Source organism: Sycon ciliatum, chromosome 1 (genome assembly GCF_964019385.1).
Source record: "Sycon ciliatum chromosome 1, ocSycCili1.1, whole genome shotgun sequence".
Lineage (NCBI taxonomy): Eukaryota > Metazoa > Porifera > Calcarea > Leucosolenida > Sycettidae > Sycon > Sycon ciliatum.
The window spans coordinates 52,046,974-52,068,019 of record NC_088643.1 but is presented as its reverse complement, the minus strand read 5'-3'; the positions used below and the strand labels follow the sequence as shown (position 1 = coordinate 52,068,019).

Here is a 21,046-nt window from a genome sequence, read left to right as displayed (position 1 = left end):
GGAAGGTAGAATTGGCAAAAGTGACAAGTCATGGTCAATAGGGTAAGAATCTCAGGTTGATGGCGTGCTGATTCGACATGCAAGAGCTGCAATGTAAATGCATGACTCACACATCATGATGTGTTTGCGCCTTTGAGTTACAGTAATGTGATATCAGCACTAGAGCCAGCAATGGTCTTACACTGAGGAAGACAACATATCCAGTCGCCACATATTTCCAGTTTACTTGCCATACCACCAAGACAACAAGTACAAGTGGCGAGTAGAAAGTTGCGAAAGTTCGTGCGAAGTTACTCAATCACTTCATGATGTAGAGCAAAGGTGTGCACGCATTTTCGAATTTCAGAACCTCTCTAATCTAACCTAACGTTATGTCGAGAGTAATACCTCAACTCTTCAGGTAGAAAACTGCACAGATTGGCAGATAACCATGCATGTGAGTGCTGATTATCCTAAAACAGGAGATCCGTTCAGTGTGCATTATGGCAAGAAGCAAGCGAATGACACCTCAAAGAGTATGATTATCATAATGGCTACCCCCCCCCTCCCCAAATGAAAAAAAACTACACAATGCTGCATGCACAAACGCATTGCACACGTGAATCTCTATTCTACTTTCAATCACAGCCCTTCAATTTTAGCCCAGATTACCACTTCTCACCCGCCTTCAGCTGATGGCAGACTAATACAGCACACCATCACCCTGACACATCTACCCTATCGAGCATGACTTGCCACATTTGCAACGTCTATCTTCCACGCACACCAACACATATGGTTAGACTACATACCTAAACCCCTAACAATTTCCCCTTTCTCACCTGTATCGACCCGCAGCACTAACATTGCATAACTCCAGCACCACTAACTGAGAGACATTCCCACCTGCACCTCAACATCGTATCTCATCACCATCAACTCCCTATTAACTCGTACCACCACCCAGATTCATGCCTATTCACTGGAACCGTTGTTCAGAACCACTCCATTTTGTTTCTGTGTCACCTTGTGAGTTTTAGTCTTTGCCATGGACAATAGAAACGCAAGCAGGATGAGCCAGTTTACATTTGATCAACTCAGTCACATTGGTGTAGCGTCAAACCCCTATGCTCAAGACGCTTTGGTTCCACAAGACCAATCACGCAGCGCATCGACACCATTCTCCTACCTACAAAATTTGGCGGCAGCAAATCTTCAGCTTCAGGATCACCAGCACTATGACAACTTGTTTGATAGAGTAATTTTTCCCTCCTTGCCAGAAGTCTCTACGGGCATGGACTCCAATGTGAACACACGACTCGTACATCATGATGCGTTTGCGCCTTTGGGTGATAGTAAGTTGATGGCAGCACCAGCGCCAGCGATGGCCTTACAGCCAAGACGACAGCATCTCCTGCCGCCAAATATTCCCGGCTTCCTTGACTTGCTACCAACTCCACACGACCTCAGTCAGTCACTACCACAGAGTAACGTATTCGGAAAGCAGCCGTCAATGAAAGAACCTGAAAACCCAGCGACAACATTCTCCTTCCACCAAGGTCAGACGGCACCGATCCTTCCGCCTAGCCTAATGCCGGATAACCAGCATAATTCCAACAGCTTGAGTGATGCAGCACTCTTTCCGTTCCCGCCAAAATTTTCTAAAGGCGTCAGCTCATTTGGAGATATAGGATTCCCTCATGATGTGTTTGCGCCTACTGGTGACACGAATGCGATGGCAGTGTCAAGGCAAGGACGACAATATATTCCAATTTTACCGGAAATGCCACCAAGTCGTCGTCACGACCTCAGTGAGCCACTTCCACAGAGCACCTTACTCGGGCAGCAGCCGTCAATGAAAGAACCTGATAACTCAGCGACACCATTCTCCTTTAACCCAGGTCAGGCGGAACCACTCATTCAGCCTAACCTACTCAACAGCTTGAGTGATGCAGCAATTTTTCCCTACCTGCCAAAAGTCTCTACCGCTATGCGCTCCGATGTAAATACAGGATTAAATCATGATGTGTTTGCGACATCGCGTGGTAGTGATGTGTTGCTATCACCATCACTAGCAAGAGGCCTACAACAGCAACAACCACAACAACAACAAAATCACAAGCCACCACATATTCCCAGGCTGCAGGTAATGCCACCGCATCACCATGACCTCAGCGAGCCACTACTTTCGAGTAACGTACTTGGACAGCAGCCGTCGAGTAAAGAACCTGAAAAATTTGCGAAAGCCAAACGAGTCTGCCCGGAATGCAAAAGGAGTTTCTCGTATCCGTCGCAGCTCAAAAGACACATGACAGTGCACACCGGCGAGAAGCCATATCGTTGCACAGAGTGTGGAGAAGCCTTCTCGCGCAAGTATAATCTAACTGTGCACATCCGAAAACACACCGGGGAGAAGCCACATCATTGCGACAGATGCAACTCACATTTTTATGAACAATCAGCACTAACCAAACACAAGAGAACGCATACAGGTGAGAAACCATACAAGTGCACTATCCCGGGCTGCGAACAGGCATTCTCACAGTCCTTCAGCCGCAACCGGCATGTGCTTCGCCACAAGGCGAATATCGAGAAGCAAACCAAACCTGCCAGTGGATCCAACTAACAGACAGTGCACTATTGCTCCCGCATCACCAGTTCAAAAACAACAATGTCGGCAGGAGCAGCAAATATTGAAGAAGAAACCAGCGACAGAAGTTTCAGTTAACGTGAGATTAATTCCAATTATGGGCAGGGGCATGCTTTTCACACTGGGGCGCACTGTGCCGAATATGAGCAATAGAAGAATCTGACATGTGTGCGTGTGTGTGTGCCTTCAGTACTACTATTTGGGTTTGTACGTTTCATACCCTCAACTTCCAAAATATGGTGCCACACCCAGACTGCCATACATGCACGTGTACCCGTACTTGCCTAAAATGTATTTGCCGGAACAGACATCCCTCCACCCTCCGCGATCAAAAACCCTCACTTCTTTGATTTATAAGATACAAAAATTAGCATAGAGTTTTGACTTGTTTTGATACAATGTCAGCTGGTTCGTTTGCTGTTTTTCTCTTTTGCTGTGGTTCCTTTTGCTACATGTGACTGTTGAGTGTTGTGCATGTGGACCGTGGTGTTCGTTTGTTCCATGTAATGATTTTGTAGAATGTCATCAAGGGGGCAGGTGTTGTAAAACGATGTGTTGTTTTCTTAATGACGACATTCACCAAACTGTCTATTGCCTCGCATAGATGCCTGATATGAGCATTCGTGATTTTTGAGTCTTCAGTTTTGTTTTTTCAGTCTTTTGGTTCCTTCCAGTGGAGTTGTTGTCCCTGGTTTTCCGTCATGTCCTTTGTTCAAATACGTTTTAAAATGCAAACAAAATAGTGCTTGTCTCTTGTGTCCTGCGCCCCTTGATTCCGTTACAATATGAATCGGTACTCTACGAAGAACTGCATGTCGAAATAGCAATGGGGATGCAGCAGTGCGAATATCAGATGGATTTCTATTTTATCTGTCTTCAGTCAAATAATAAAGATAAAACAGACCGTAGCGTGAATGAAAATCGCAGGGTAGAACTAAGCTATTGGGGGAGTGAATGCAACCTCGACATTGTAAGGTATTAGGTACTGAAGAGCGGAGTACAAAGAGGTCGCAAAAAAGGACACCATCGACATTGGTAGAGGTTCCAAATCTCACGATCAGCCACAAGATCTCCCGATTTTTAATGTTTTTGAAATCTCTCCCGATCTCCCGCCCAACAACATAAACCTCCGTTTTCTTTGCTGCCAGTTTTTCGTCAACTTCATAAACCTCAAACAAAGACATCAGCATAGGGTAAAAGGCAAGAAAAAACACGCACACATGCACTAGAGGCAGCTCTGGTGCTGCCTTTAAATTACTATCATCCGGAGGCGCAAACACATCTTAATGTATGAGTCCTGTATTTACAATCGAGTCAATGCCGGTAGAGGCTTGTGGCAAGGACGGAAAGGGTGGTGTGTGACGCAGGCTGCTAGTATAGCCCGGATGATCCCGCACCAAGTAGTTAGGCTGAAGGATTGGTGCTAGGCCCCTGCGGATATTGCTAACATTATATCTAGCACATTCTGGAAACTAGCATTTCGCTAGCATAAAACACTCCCACCATCAAATGGGAATACACGTGTTGAAGCAAGCTTAGAATGAGCGTTACTTGGTAATAACAGAATGAACCCGATGACCTACATGTACGTAAACAGGTGGCTAAATCACCGGTACACAAAATTTAATGCATTCGGCATGAGATAAGCATTTACTCACTCATCAACTGTAATATGTTCCATGCGGTCGCCAGGTGTGTGTCTCTGCTAGGTAAATGGGCGGGATAAGGTATTATGTTCAGTTCATGTTCGAGTCCGTTGTAGTTTTGACAGAGATCGAGATGTCACGCTGGTTGCTGAATTGGATGACGGCAATGCAAACCAATAGTGGTCAGGAAGTTGGTCCACGAGCTGCTGTTGTCCAACGGAACGATGATAGTGACGAAGATGAAGCAGAAGAAAGTGTTAAATTTGTTCTCAGGAAGAGGAAGAGAGTGACGACATCATCCTTGCTCCTACCTGTCATGTTGAATCCAGGATTTCTGGGTTTTGTAGGATCGTTGCCACGCAAGCGTCGGTTCTGGTCGGCTCATGCTGATGGCGACGATGATGGTGTTTGGGAAAAAGAGATCTTGGGGACATGGAGTAGACTTGGACAAGACTTCCAAGGTGTCGAAGATTAGAGGTTCATCGAAAAGTTTCGAGTGACCAAATGCACATTTCTGGCTGTGCACGATTTGGTCAAAGATACCATTGATTGTCAGACGACGCACTTGCGCAAGTGATCTCTGGGAATAAACGTCTTGCAATATTCCTCCAATGAATGGCTCATGCCGGGGAATTCCAGCAGTTGGCAAAAGAGTATCGCATTGGTACTTCTACAGTCCATAACATCGTGCAAGCGTGTGTATCTGCATTCCGGTAACTTGCCCCTAAGTTCATTGTCTTTCCCCAAAACCAGCTCAATGTAGCTGACGTCGTCTCCGGCTTTAAATCTCTGTGCCACCTACCTGGCTGTGCTGATGCCGTTGACGGCACTTTCATGAAAATCATGAAAGTGCCGTCAACTCCACGCGGCACCACTGACTGTTAGATATGTCCACCTTCACAGTTTCACCTTTTCTCAGCACCATCAACTGCCTATTTCCTCAAGCCACTACAAAGAATTCTGCATATTCACTGCAACTAGTGTTCAGAACCTCTTGATTCTGGTTATATTCCGACTTCAGTCCGTAGTCTCTGCCATGGACAATAGCAGTGCAGGCAGGAATAGCCATCCTTCCTTTGATCAACCCAGTCAGAGTGATGGAGCAGCAAGCAGCTACACTCACAACGCTTCGGTTCAACAGGACCAATCACACAGCTCAGAAACAGGACGACAACGTCTCCAGCCACATCATATTCCAAGTTGACCTGGAATGCCACAAAGTCGTCATGAGCTCAGGGAGCCACTACCACAAAGCACCTTACTTGGTCAGCTACCGTCAATGAAAGAACCTGATAACTCAGCGACACCATTTCCCTTCCGCCCACTCCTTTAGCCCAACCTACCCAACAGCTTGGGTGATGCAACAATCTCGCCGTCATCGTCACAAGTCTCTACCGGCACGGGATGCATTGCAAATACAGGATTACCTCATGATGTGTTTGCCTCTTCGAGTGGAAGTAATGTGTTGCTATCACCATCACTAGCAAGAGACCCGCAACGAGAACAACAACATCTCCATACGCCGCAACTCCGGAGCTCACCGGAAATGCTACCAAATCAACACGACCTCAACGAGCCACTACCACAGAGTAACTTACTTGGACAGCAGCTGTCGACTAAAGAACCTGCAAAATCTGCCAAAGCCAAACTAGTCTGCACGGAATGCAAAAGGAGTTGCTCATATCCGTCGGACCTGAAAAGACACATGAGAGTGCACACCGGTGAAAAGCCATATCGTTGCACAGATTGATGACACGCCTTCTCGCGGAAGAGTGATCTAACTGTACACATCCGAAAACACGCTGGGGAGAAGCCATAATATCATTGCGACAGATGCAAAAAACGTTTTTCTGACCCATCAGTACTAACCGTCCACAAGAGAACACACACAGGTGAGAAACCGTATAAGTGTACAATCCCGGGCTGTGAACAGGCATTCTCACAGTCCTCCAGCCGCAACCTGCATGTGCTTCGCCACAAGGCGAATGTCAAGAAGCAAACCAAACCTGCCAGTGGATGCAACTAAACAGGCACTGCTCTATTGGACCAGCATCTCCAGTTCAAACACGAAAATGTCGGCAGGAGCACCAAATCAGAAGATAACAGCGCCAGGGAATGATGTTATAGGGTGTACGTTTTTGGAAACATGATTTCTGTGTTGGCGTGCACTGTGTGGAATTTGAGCAATAGAATGATCTGACAAGTGTGTGTGTGTGTACAAGTAGTATCCTGGCCTAAACTGCATTTGCTGCTGCACCCATCCTATCACCCTCCGCTATCAACACCCTCACGTCTTTGATTTATATATTGCAAAACAGTATATGTACAGGGTATTATATTGGTTTTTGGAATGATTGATTTCCCCCTGTCTCCTGCCTCGCGTATAGTTTTAAGTCGCATTCTTGGTTTGCCGAGTTTTGCTACAATGTTACCTTGTTGGTTTGTGGCTTTTCTCTTTTGCTGTGTTTCCTGTTGCTACATGCTGCTGTTGTGTATGTGGAACGTTTTGGTCGTTTATTTCATGTACTCGTTTTGGATTTGTGAATTCAAAAAAGGTAAACAAACAAAGAAACAGGGAAAGGTTTGTTGCTCCCTACATGGGAGCTCGCGGTTTTCCTGCGGACTTGAATTCTCACTACAAACAAACAACATCAAAATTTATTTGTGGAATGTCATCAAAGGGGGCAGGTGTTGTAGAACGATGTATTTCCTATCTCTATGATGATATTTCTCAAACTGCCAGCAATGGTCTTACACTGAGGAAGACAACATATCCAGTCGCCACATATTTCAAGGTTACTTGCCATACCACCAAGACGACAAGTACAAGTGGCGAGCACAAAGTTGCGAAAGTTCGTGCAAAGTTTATCACTTCATGATGTAGAGCAAAGGTTTGCACGCATTTTCGTTTTTTAAGAACCTCTCTAATCTAACCCAGCGTCATGTCGAGAGTAATACCTCAACTCTTCAGGTAGAAAACAGCACAGATTGGCAGATAACCATGCCCGTGAGTGCTGACATACCCTAAAACAGGAGATGCGTTAAGCGATAAATATGGCAAGAAGCAAGCGAACGACACCTCAAAGAGTTTGTTTATCATGATGGCTACCCCCCCCCCCCCTCCCCAAATGAAAAGCTACACAATGCTGCATGCACAAACGCATTGCACACGTGAATCTCTATTCTACTTTCAATCACAGCCTTTCAATTTTCGCCTAGATTACCACTTCTCACCCGCCTTCAGCTGATGGCAGACTAATACAGCACACCATCACACTGACTCACATATCCTATCGAGCATGACTTGCCACATTTGCAACGTCTATCTTCCACGCACACCGACACCTATGGTTAGACTACACACCTACACCCCTAACAATTTCCCATTTCTCACCTGTATCGACCCGCAGCACTAACATTGCATAACTCCAGAACCACTAACTGAGAGACATTCCCACCTGCACCTCAACATCGTATCTCATCACCATCAACTCCCTATTAACTCGTTCCACCACCCAGATTCATGCCTATTCACTGCAACCGTTGTTCAGAACCTCTCCATTTAGTTTCTGTGCTGACTTGTTAGTTTTAGTCTTTGCGATGGACAATACCAACGCAAGCAGGATGAGCCAGTTTACCTTTGATCAACTCAGTCAGAGTGGTGTAGCGTCAAACCCCTACGCTCACGATGCTTTGGTTCCACAAGACCAATCACGCAGCGCAACAACACCATTCTCCTACCTACAAAATTTGGCTGCACCAAATCTTCAGCTTCAGGATCACCAGCACTATGGCAACTTGTTTGATGGAGTAATTTTTCCCTCCTTGCCAGAAGTCTTTACGGGCATGGGCTCCAATATGAACACACGACTCGTACATCATGATGCGTTTGCGCCTTTGGGTGATAGTAAGTTGATGGCAGCACCAGCGCCAGCAATGGCCTTACAGCCAAGACGACAGCATCTCCAGCCGCCAAATAATCCCGGCTTACTTGACTTGCTACCAAGTCCACATGACCTCAGCCAGTCACTACCACAGAGTAACGTATTCGGAAAGCAGCCGTCAATGAAAGAACCTGAAAACCCAGCGACAACATTCTCCTTCCACCAAGGTCAGACGGCACCGATCCTTCCGCATAGCCTAATGCCGGATAACCAGCCTAATTTCAACAGCTTGAGTGATGCAGCACTCTTTCCGTTCCCGCCACAAATTTCTAAAGGCGTCAGCTCATTTGGAAATATAGGATTCCCTCATGATATGTTTGCGCCTACTTGTGACACGAATGCGATGGCAGTGTCAAGGCAAGGACGACAATATATTCCAAGTTTACCGGAAATGCCACCAAGTCGTCGTCTCGACCTCAGTGAGCCACTTCCACAAAGCACCTCACTCGGGCAGCAGCCGTCAATGAAAGAACCTGATAACTCAGCGACACCATTCTCCTTAAACGCAGGTCCGGCGGAACCACTCATTCAGCCTAACCTACTCAACAGCTTGAGTGATGCAGCAATCTTTCCCTACCTGCCAAAAGTCTCTAACGCTATGCGCTCCGATGTAAATACAGGATTAAATCATGATGTGTTTGCAAATTCGCGTGGTAGTGATGTGTTGCTATCACCATCACTAGCAAGAGGCCTACAACAGCAACAACAACAACAGCAACATCACAAGCCACCACATATTCCCAGGCTGCAGGTAATGCCACCGCATCACCATGATCTCAGCGAGCCACTACCACCGAGTAACGTACTTGGACAGCAGCCGTCGACTAATGAACCTGAAAAAATTGCCAAAGCCAAAATAGTCTGCCCGGAATGCAAAAGGAGTTTCTCGTATCCGTCGCAGCTCAAAATACACATGACAGTGCACACTGGCAAGAAGCCATATCGTTGCACAGAGTGTGGACAAGACTTCTCGCAGAAGCGTTATCTAACTGTGCACATCCGAAAACACACCGGGGAGAAGCCACATCATTGCGACAGATGCAACTCACGTTTTTATGACCAATCAGCACTAAGCAAACACACGAGAACGCATACAGGCGAGAAACCATACAAGTGCACTATCCCGGGCTGTGAACAGGCATTCTCACAATCCGGCCATCGCAACCGCCATGTGCGTAGCCACAAGGCGAATATTGAGAAGCAAACCAAACCTGCCAGTGGATGCAACTAACAGACAGTGCACTATTGCTCCCGCATCACCAGTTCAAAAACAACAATGTCGGCAGGAGCAGCAAATAAGAAGATACCAGCGACAGAAGTTTCAGTTTACGTGAGATTAATTCCAATTATGGGCAGGGGCATGCTTTTCACACTGGGGCGCACTGTGCCGAATATGAGCAATAGAAGAATCTGACATGTGTGCGTGTGTGTGTGTGCCTTCAGTACTACTATTAATTTTGGGTATGTACGTTTCATACCCTCAACTCCCAAAATATGGTGCCACACCCAGACCGCCATACATGCACGTGTATTCGTACTTGCCTAAAATACGTTTGCCGGTGCAGACATCCCTCCACCCTCCGCGATCAAAAACCCTCACTTCTTTGATTTATATGATACAAAATAGCATAGAGTTTTGGCTTGTTTTGGTACAATGTCAGCTGGCTCGTTTGTGGTTTTTCTCTTTTGCTGTGGTTCCTTTTGCTACATGTGACTGTTGTCCATGCGGATTGTGGTGTTCGTTTGTTCCGTGTCCTGATTTTTTAGAATGTCATCAAGGGGGCAGGTGATGTAGAACGATGTGTTGTTTTTCTGCATGATGACATTCACCAAACTGTCTATTGCCTCGCATAGATGGGTTATATGAGCATTCGTGATTTTTGAGTCTTCAGTTTTGTCTTTTTCAGTCTTTTTGTTCCTTCCAGTGGAGTTATTGTCCCTGGTTTCCCGTCATGTCCTTTGTTCAAATACGTTAATGCAAACAAACGAGTGCTTGTCTCCTGTGTCCTGCGCCCCTGGGTACGAATGGCCGTGATACCGTTACAATATGTATCGGTACTCTACGAAGTACTGCATGTCGAAATAGCAATGGGGATGCAGCAGTGCGAATATCAGATGGATTTCTATTTTATCTGTCTTCAGCCAAATAAGAAAGATAGAACAGACCGTAGCGTGAATGAAAAATGCAGGGTAGAACGAAGCTATTGGGAGAGTGAATGCAATCTCGACATTGTAAGGTATTAGGTACTGAAGAGCGGAGTACAAAGAGGTCGCAAAAAAGGACACCATCGACATTTGTAGCGGTTCCAAATCTCCCGATCAGCCAGAAGATCTCCCGATTTTTGGATTTTTTTGAAACCTCTCCCGATCTCCCGCCTAACAACAAAAACCTCCGTTTTCTTTGCTACCAATTTTTCGTCAACTTCATAAACCTCAAACAAAGACACCAGCATAGGGTAAATATCAAGAAAAAACACGCACACATGCACTAGAGGCAGCTCTGGTGCTGCCATCAAATTACTATCACCCGGAGGCGCAAACACATCTTGGTGTACGAGTTCTGTATTTACAATCGAGTCAATGCCGGTAGAGACTTGTGGCAAGGACGGAAAGGGTGGTGTGTCATGCAGGCTGCTAGTATAGCCCGGGTGATCCCGCACCAAGTAGTTAGGCTGAAGGATTGGTGCTAGGCCCCAGCGGATATTGCTAACATTATACCTAGCATATTTAGCACATTCTGGAAACTAGCATTACGCTAGCATAATCCCGTACGTTTTGCAGAAAACTAACTAAGGCCAACCCGTTTTGTTTCTATGTTTCGCGTCACCCTATTCGATGAAATCAATGAGGGATGGCGAAAAAAATAAAAAAAGCTATCCCAAAAAAAACCCAGTGTGCGTGCATTGCATGCATTTGTGTACAGTGAAGCGACGCGGCACTGTTCATGTACATGTACATGAATACATGATGTCCCTTTCTTTTTCTCTCCCTATCTCCTTTCCCTCTCTGACAGCATCTTTCTTTTTTTTCCCTTTTTAGCTTGCCGTGGTTGGCTATCACCTGACCTCTCATGTTTATTGGCAGTCTTCGGACGGGCCAGGAGATGTTGAATAAATAAATAAATAAATAAATAAATAAATGAGTGTATCCCCTATGCCATGCTTGTGGTCCAAACACAGGCGCTAGGCGGCATGATGATTGTGTGACTTGCGGCCCAGCTTATTACACACATGTACATGTACATGTGTGTGAGCCGAGTACAATCATGCGATAAATAGAACAAATATATAAATTTTGATGCCAACATAATAGTTACGTATAACAATCATGTTCGGGGTTTTTTCTACCAGCTACCACGCCTTTGCCTGCTGAGTAATAATAATTCTGTGGATCTTGTATATTCAGAATTCAAGCATTATCAGTGCTTTTTTGGAGCAGAATGCGAGTATATTGAAAAGCAGAATCCATCAAATTCTCCAGCATTATCCGGCGGGACCTAATTGGTGCATTCAGTCGTACTTCGGAGGTAGGAGAATGGTGTCCGTGCACAGTGTGATTGGTCTTCGGTTGAACCCAGGGAGTCGTAAAATACCGGGAGGCGACACGAGATGCACAACCGCGTCGGATGATTGACTCAGCTCGGGCACGAGTGCTGAGGGAAAAATATAGAATCCCCATGAGGTCAAAGCGGCGCAGGTCATGCACAAAGGACGCGTTCGCTGTTTGGTCCCAAAAATCAAAAAAATAATCCTGCTCCCAAGGAATCGTCCGAGTGTCAGCAGTTGATTTGGTGATTCTAAGTTTGTGCCTTGGCGGGGTAAAGGATGATGGAGCTTGACAGAGATGCCTGCCAAAGTGATGAGTCCACCGTGGAAGATGTAGATGACGCCACGTATCCACTTGGTGACCTGAGTTGTGGAGATCTTCAGCTGTGGACTACTGGTGAGATTCTCTCGTCTGCATTTTTTGGTCTCGTCTTGTCCTTGTGAACACGAATGTATAATCTGTAGCATACTAAGCGCCCCAAACTCACCCAAAAAATGGGAGTCTGCCCACGGTGCATTGTCTGTTCACTATGACATGTGACAGTGTTGACACTGTGACAGGATATTATTTTATTCATGTCCTGAAAATTACGTGTGTACCTAGTATGTAAATTGTTGACATTATAATTATGTAAACCTCCGCCCTCAACCCTTGCTTCGCCTATCCATGTAAGAGTGGCAGTGCCACCATGGTGTACAGGCCTATGGAAGGTGAAATAATCCATGGAATTTGCGAACTGCTGACAATGAGACAGGCGAGTGTTACTGAGGCGATGGAGTCATTCCTGCATGTTATCAGGACACGGTTACACAAGGCATCAGGTTTTGGAAATCTGCTACGCCAGGAAGTGTGCCAGCTGAAGGCATGCAATGGTGCTGGCATTTCGCAAGCATGGCAACAAGTGCTCTCCAGCATCTCAACAGCTTTTCCCAAAGTGAAGCTTTGTATTAGACACAATATGACACAGCTAAAAACAACTGAAGCAGTGACATGTGAATGTTGCACGAGCATGCGTGTGTGTGTGTATGTGTGTGTGTGTGTGTATATGTGTGCGGCTGTGCCAAAGCCTAGAGTGTTCATTTGCGGCTGTGGCAGGGACTTCCGTCGGCCCAATGATCTAACTCGCCACAAGAAATACTGCAACTCCTGATGCTATCATTGCATGGAGCAATGGGCATCCAAAGGTCCAAAGGTGTATGTGTGTTGTGCATTGGTGGTCGATTCACATGGCTTTGCCAGTTGTGTGGGTTATACAGTTATCTGATGCAAGTCTTGATCTGTCTCATTCAGATCTTGTTCGCTATCGTTGCTATAAGAGAAAATCTGTGGGTGCACATCCAGTGCATTTGCAGACTTGCGTTCTTCTCTTGCGACGGGCGTATGCATGGTATGTGTGTGCGTGCGTGTGTGTGTATGCTTCTGTGATAAGTGGATCAAGCAGTATACAGGGTATTTACGGGTATTTGCCTTGAGTGCATTTGCGGATAGTGTGACTTTCGTCGCAGAGAACTTTGCTCAGTCGGTCAGGCGACTCAGCCTTACGTTTCCTGAAGGCAATGTGTTCAGAACACAGTTACTTCAAGTATGAACAGCTATGAACAGTTAAGAAATGACAAATATTGTGTGTAGTTCATGGACCATAATGTGAAACACTTTGAATGCAGAAGAATGAGGATAGTGGCATCAAATGCTGCATAGATTCTGTTTGATATGCTACTTTTTTTCCCTTCCATGAAAAGGTGAGTGCATCATCGATCTTCATCTCGAAACTTGACACAAACCGAGAATGGAACTTGGACAACATGAAGGGGCCATGGGCATGGTGTGTTTAGTGGAGAACTATTCCGAAAACAGGGTGTCATTCGCACTTACTCAATTCAAATTTGAGTACATTTCGTGAATAACTTACCTTGACATTCCGTCGTCTCCAAAGCAGTGAACTTCCCAAAAAAAATAAAAGCCACGGCTCAACCTAAGGTAATGCGTAGTTCGTATCAGAAACAACCAGCTTTCGCTCTGGAGATCCAGAATAGGCCTCGACGCATAGCAAAAACAATTGAGAAAAAGAAGATGACGACGGCGTTTCAATCACGCATCAAATGTCGCGGGTCGAGTGCAGCAATCCTCGGATCGTGAAATGTGTGGCGTGTCGCCTCCTGGTATTTTGCGACTCCCTGGTTGAACCAATCTGTTATGAGTGTAGGTACCTGCTGCTTCATTACTCTGACTGAGTTGATCCAAGGCAAAATAGCTCATCCTGAGTGCATGGCTATTGTCCATGGCCAAGAATTGGTACACAAGTCGAAACATAAAGAAATATTTCAGATTCTGACCAGCATTTGTAGTGAATACGCAGGATTCTCGGTGATGGATAGAGTTTTTTCAAATGGTTTAAAAGTAGATGATGGTGATGAGATTCAGTGGTAAGATGCAGGTGAGAATATTTCTCAGTTAGCGGTGCTGAAGTTGTGGGTGGTAAGTGTTGAGGATCGATGCAGGTGAGAAAACGTAAATGGTCAGATTGCAGACTGGCAATAGGTGTTGGTGTGCGTGGAAGGTAGAATTGGCAAAAGTGACAAGTCATGGTCAATAGGGTAAGAGTTTCAGGTTGATGGCGTGCTGTTTCCACATGCAAGAGCTGCAATGTAAATGCAGGACTCGCACATCATGATGTGTTTGCGCCTTTGAGTTACAGTAATGTGATATCAGCACCAGAGCCAGCAATGGCCTTACACCGAGGAAGACAACATATCCAGTCGCCACATATTTCCAGGTTACTTGCCATACCACCAAGACAACAAGTACAAGTGGCGAGTGCAAAGTTGCGAAAGTTCGTGCGAAGTTCAAGTACTCGATCACTTCATGATGTAGAACAAAGGTTTGCACGCATTATATTATCATTTCCTTTACTGGCCTAACTTGCTTTTAATACTTCATTACCCACTCTACTCAGTATCATTACCCACTCTACTCAGTATCATTACCCACTCTACTCAGTATCATTACCCACTCTACTCAGTATCATTACCCACTCTACTCAGTATCATTACCCACTCTACTCAGTATCATTACCCACTCTACTCAGTATCATTACCCACTCTACTCAGTATCATTACCCACTCTACTCAGTATCATTACCCACTCTACTCAGTATCATTACCCACTCTACTCAGTATCATTACCCACTCTACTCAGTATCATTACCCACTCTACTCAGTATCATTACCCACTCTACTCAGTATCATTACCCACTCTACTCAGTATCATTACCCACTCTACTCAGTATCATTACCCACTCTACTCAGTATCATTACCCACTCTACTCAGTATCATTACCCACTCTACTCAGTATCATTACCCACTCTACTCAGTATCATTACCCACTCTACTCAGTATCATTACCCACTCTACTCAGTATCATTAACCACTCTACTCAGTATCATTACCCACTCTACTCAGTATCATTACCCACTCTACTCAGTATCATTACCCACTCTACTCAGTATCATTACCCACTCTACTCAGTATCATTACCCACTCTACTCAGTATCATTACCCACTCTACTCAGTATCATTACCCACTCTACTCAGTATCATTACCTTCATTGGCCTTTTATACTTTATTCTCCTTTTTAGTCGATATCATGTAATTAGGCAAATTTGCCTGTTTGTTCTTCGACTCTAAATAAACAAACAAACAAACAAAACAAAAACATTAATTTTTCGTTTTTCAGAACCTCTCTAATCTAACTTAACGTTATGTCGAGAGTAGAACCTCAACTCTTCAGGTAGACAACTGCACAGATTGGCAGATAACCATGCATGTGAGTGCTGCTATATTATCCTAAAACAGGAGATGCGTTCAGTGTGAATTATGGCAAGAAGCAACCGATCGACACCTCAAAGAGTATGATTATCATGATGGCTACCCCCCCCCCCTCTCTCTCTCCAAATAAAAAAAACTACACAATGCTGCAAAAGTACATGCACACCCACATTGCACACGTGAATCTCTATTCTACTTTCAATCACAGCCTCTCAATTTTAGCCCAGATTACCACTTCTCACCCGCCTTCAGCTGATGGCAGACTACTGCAGCACACCATCACCCTGACACACATATCCTTTCGTGCATTACTTGCCACATTTGCAACGTCTATCTTCCACGCACACGAACACCTAGGCTATTGCTAAACTACACACCTACACCCCTAACAATTATCCTTTCTCACCTGTATCTATCCACAGCACTCACCATGCTAAAATCCAGCACCACTAACTGAGAGACATTCCCACCTTCACCTCAACGTCGTTTCTCATCACCATCAACTTCCTATTAACTCGTACCACCACCCAGATTCCTGCATATTCACTGGCACCGTTGTTCAGAACCTCTCCAATTTGTTTCTGTTTCAACTTGTGAATTTTAGTCTTTGCCATGGACAATAGCAAAGAAGGCAGGATGAGTCATTTTACCTTTGATCAACTCAGTCAGAGTGGTGTAGCGTCAAACCCCTACGCTCACGACGCTTTGGTTCCACAAGACCAATCACGCGGCGCATCGACACCATTCTCCTACCTACAAAGTTTGGAGGCACCAAATCTTCAGCTTAAGGATCACGAGCCCTATGACAACTTGTTTGATGGATTAATTTTGCCCTCCTTGCCAGAAGTCTTTACGGGCATGGGCTCCAATGTGAACACACGACTCGTACATCATGATGCGTTTGCGCCTTTGGGTGATAGTAAGTTGACGGCAGCACCAGCGCCAGCAATGGCCTTACAGCCAAGACGACAGCATCTCCAGCCGCCAAATATTCCCGGCTTGCTTGACTTGCTACCAAGTCCACACGAACTCAGCCAGTCACTACCACAGAGTAACGTATTCGGAAAGCAGCAATCAATGAAAGAACCTGAAACCCCAGCGACAACATTCTCCTTCCACCAAGGTCAGGCGGCACCGATCCTTCCGCATAGCCTAATGCAGGATAACCAGCATAATTCCAACAGCTTCAGTGATGCAACACTCTTTCCGTTCCCGCCAGAAGTTTTTATAGGCGTCAGCTCATTTGGAAATATAGGATTCCCTCATGATGTGTTTGCGCCTACTGGTGACACGAATGCGATGGCAGTGCCAGGCCAAGGACGACAACATATTCCAAGTTTACCGGAAATGCCACCAAGTCGTCGTCACGACCTCAGTGAGCCACTTCCACAAAGCACCTTACTCGGGCAGCAGCCGTCAATGAAAGAACCCGATAACGCAGCGGCAGGATTCGCCTTAAACCCAGGTCCGGCGGAACCACTCCTTCAGCCTAACCTACTCAACGACTTGAGTGATGCAGCAATCCTTCCCTACCTGCCAAAAGTCTCTACCGCCATGTGCTCCGATGTAAATACAGGATTACATCAAGATGTGTTTGCGCCATCGCGTGGTAGCAGAGTGTTCCTATCACCATCACTAGCAAGGGGCCTGCAACAACAACGACAACAACAGCAAGATCACAAGCTGCCAGATATTCCCAGGTTACAGGTAATGCCACCATATCAACACGACTTCAGCGAGCCACTACCACAGAGTAACTTACTTGGACAGCAGCCGTCGAGTAAAGAACCTGCAAAATCTGCCAAAGCCAAACTAGTTTGCTCGGAAGGCAAAAAGAATTTCTCGCATCCGTCGGACTTCAAAAGACACATATCGGTGCACACTGGCGAGAGGCCATATCCTTGCATAGAGTGTGGAAAAACCTTCAAGAGGAAGTATAATCTAAATGTGCACAAGAGAACACACACAGGTGAGAGACCATATGAGTGCATAGAGTGTGGAAAAACCTTCCAGTGTAAGTGTCATCTAACTGTGCACAAGAGAACACACACAGGTGAGAGACCATATGAGTGCATAGAGTGTGGAAAAACCTTCCAGTGTAAGTGTCATCTAACTGTGCTCAAGAGAACACACACAGGTTACAAACCATATATGTGCACAATCCCGGGCTGTGAACAGGCATTCTCACAGTCCGGCAATCGCAACCTGCATGTGCTTCGCCACAAGGCGAATATCAAGAAGAAACACAAACCTGCCAGTGGATGCAACTAAACAGACACTGCTCCACTGGACCAGCATCTCCAGTTCAAACACGACAATGTCGGAAGGAGCACCAAATCAGAAGATAACAGCGCCAGGAAATGCCGTTATAGAGGTGTACGTTTTTGGAAACATGCTTCCTGTGTTGACGTGCACTGTGTGGAATTTGAGCAATAGAATGATCTGACAATTGTGTGCGTGTACATGTAGTATCGTGGCCTAAACTGCATTTGCTGCTGCACCCATCCTATCCTATTATATTGTTGTAGAACGATGTGTTGGTTTTCTGAATGATGAAATGACCCGTGTCTCTTGTCTCGCGTATAGTTTTAGTCGCATTTTTGGTGTGTGGAGTTTTGCTACAATGTTACCTTGTTGGTTTATGGCTTTTCTCTTTTGCTGTGTTTCCTGTTGCTGTTGTGTATGTGGAACGTTTTGGTCGTTTATTCAATGTATCCGTTTTGGATTTGTGAATTCAAATAAAGTAAACAAACAAAGAAACGGGGGAAGAGTGTGTTGTTCCCTACATGGGAGCTCACGGTTTTCCTGCCGACTTGAATTCTCACTACAAACAAACAACATCAAAATATATTTGTGGAATGTCAATAATGTCATCAAGGGGGGGGGAGGGGCAGGAGTTGTAGAACAATGTACTTCCTCTCTGTATGATACATAATAATATTACTGAGTCTTCAGTCTTGCCTTTTCAGTCTTCTTGTTCTCCCGTGGAAGTTGTTAAGAGTCGCGTTTGCAGTAAAACGACAACTGTCGCTGGAGAGGCCTTGGGAGTGTTGTGTGCAACCCACCACCTCGACCAGCATATACACCATCCAACACCCGGTGAAAACACGTTAGACTTAGTTCTCTCCGACTTCACTACCACAGTATCAACCAGCGTGACTGCTACCCTCAGCAGGTCCGACCATGCCATTTTGATATGCAACTTCAAAGCGGTTTCCGCACGCCGCGATCCAACAACCTCTCACAAGGTGTGGAAATACGACAGTGCTGACTGGAACAGACTTAGGGCATTTTACTGCGGTCACGACTGGCAGTCGATAATGTCAGACGATCCCACTCTGCTTCGCGAGCGATTGTATTTGTATTTGTATTTATATCATAATCTTATGGCACATCATGATGACGGCCAGTAAAACTGAGCCGATGGTGAAGGTCAACCACAGCAGTAAAACAGATAAAAGAATACAAATGAAAATTGCTGTACATTTCCACTGAAACATTATTATTATTATTATTATTATTATAGACAACACCTCATGGCATGAGAAGAAAATCAGCCAGTACGGGAGATGTGGGTGTTAACCAACCATGGTGAATAAAAGAAGAAAAGTAATGGTCAAGACGGAGAAGCATGGGAGGGACAGGTGATGGTGAATCTAGTGAGCAGATTTAAATGTGTCCAGGGTACTGGCACTGCGCGTAGTAGCGGGCAGCGCAAGCCAAGCAGAGTAAGCAACAAAGAGTGGAGAGCGTACAAGGGAGGACGTTTTAGCCAAGGGGAGGGCAACAGAGCATCTTGTCTGGGAGCCATCTGTGATTCGGAACCAGTTATACACGTTAAGAAGAGGAGGATGTAGAGCTAGTTTAAATTTGTGAGCAAAAGTGCAAATTAATTTTTGACGGTGGGTCGACAGTGGGCAAGCATTTGCAAGGACATACAGGGAAGCAGAAGGGTAGAGAGGGGGTAGACTAAACAGGATACGAAGAAGTTTTCTATGGTGGATTTCGAGATGCTCAGCGAGAACCGAGGACAAGCCACACCAGCTAACAGCAGCGTACATGAAAAGAGGCAGGATGTACAGTTTGTAAAACAAAATTTTACATTTGAAAGGAAGATGGAAACAATGGGGACGTATAACACCTAGGGCAGAGCTTGAACGGCTGCAAAGAGCATCAATATGGAAAGACCAAGAGAGACGATCATCAAGCATTATTCCCAGGTGTTTATGGTTGGAAACAACCTTTATGGGTTCTGGGAAATCAGGATGGTGTAAAAGTGACATGGATGAGATTGGGGGAAGGAACATTATTTCGGTTTTAGTCAGGTTGGGTCTAAGTCGCCATGTTTGCATCCAGCGTAGGACACTGCATATCTGAGCCGACACTCGAGGTACAAGAGCCGCTGAGGACGAGGATGCTGACAGTAGGGTTGTATCATCAGCAAATAACGAGACACCTGGGTCTATAGAGGGTAAATCATTTACGTATGCTACGAACAAAAGAGGTCCAAGTATGGAGCCTTGGGGAACTCCAGAAGACACTGGTAGAGGATCAGAGTTGATGGAGAGGGCAGAAACAAACTGTGATCGGCTACTCAGATAGGACTCCAGCCAGGACAGAGCAGGGCCAGACACACCAAAGACAATATGTAGCTTGGCAAGGAGGCCACGATGCCAGACAGTATCAAAGGCCTTTGCCAAGTCAAAGAAACAGAGAGCAATATGATGTCGAGCATCACGAAGGGTGGCAATGTCTTGTACTAGACGAGCTAGTTGGTCAGAGGTTGAGTCGTAGCGCCGAAAGCCAGATTGGGAAGGGCTAAGGCATGGTGAAATGTGGCAATACAACTGGTCGGAAAATACCTTTTCACATACTTTTGAAAGGGAGCAGAGAAGAGATATTAGACGATAGTTTGAGGCTTGTGATCGGGAGCCTTTACACTTGTAGATGGGCGTGACCTTAGCGATCTTCCAACGATCAGGAAATACGCCGGAGGAGTAGGAAAGGTTGAATATAAGGCACAGTGGGTACGCCAGAGATGGAGCCAGAACTTTGAGAACTTCATTTGGTAGGGCATCAGGACCAGGGCTTTTGTTGCTTTTTAGTCTTTTTAGGTAGCTGCGAACAGATGATGTGGTGGTATGTATAGAGCGCAGATCAGAAGACACAGTCGCAGAACGTTGCAGAGGTGGTATTGGAGAGGAATGGTCGTCTGGAATACCAGCTGATGTGAATTGCGTATTGAGAGTATTAGCTATAGACTTGGGGTCAGTCACCATCGAACCATTGGAAGCTAATAACGGTGGTATGTCTTGACGTGTACTAGTTGTCCTTTGAGTGCGAACAAAGGTATACAGGTTAGGCCTGGAAGAGGGGTGAGATAGGGTGGTAGTGAGCGAACGTAAATATGCTCGATACTTAGAACGTGACAATGACTTCACCAGATTGCGCTGTT

At 45.6% G+C, this 21,046-nt stretch overlaps 1 protein-coding gene across 1 annotated transcript; it reads left to right on the top strand.

The window, feature by feature from the left end:
* Window positions 1-16,140: 16,140 nt before the first annotated feature.
* LOC135830977 (zinc finger protein 232-like) lies at window positions 16,141-18,095 on the top strand. The gene has a single exon (XM_065343221.1). The coding sequence runs from the start codon at window positions 16,204-16,206 to the stop codon at window positions 17,860-17,862; it is 1,659 nt and encodes a 552-aa protein (XP_065199293.1). The 5' UTR covers window positions 16,141-16,203; the 3' UTR covers window positions 17,863-18,095.
* Window positions 18,096-21,046: the final 2,951 nt, after the last annotated feature.

Coding starts and splice junctions, on each gene's coding strand:
- LOC135830977 (XM_065343221.1), top strand. CDS start 16,204: ATGGACAATAGCAAAGAAGGCAGGATGAGTCATTTTACCTTTGATCAA.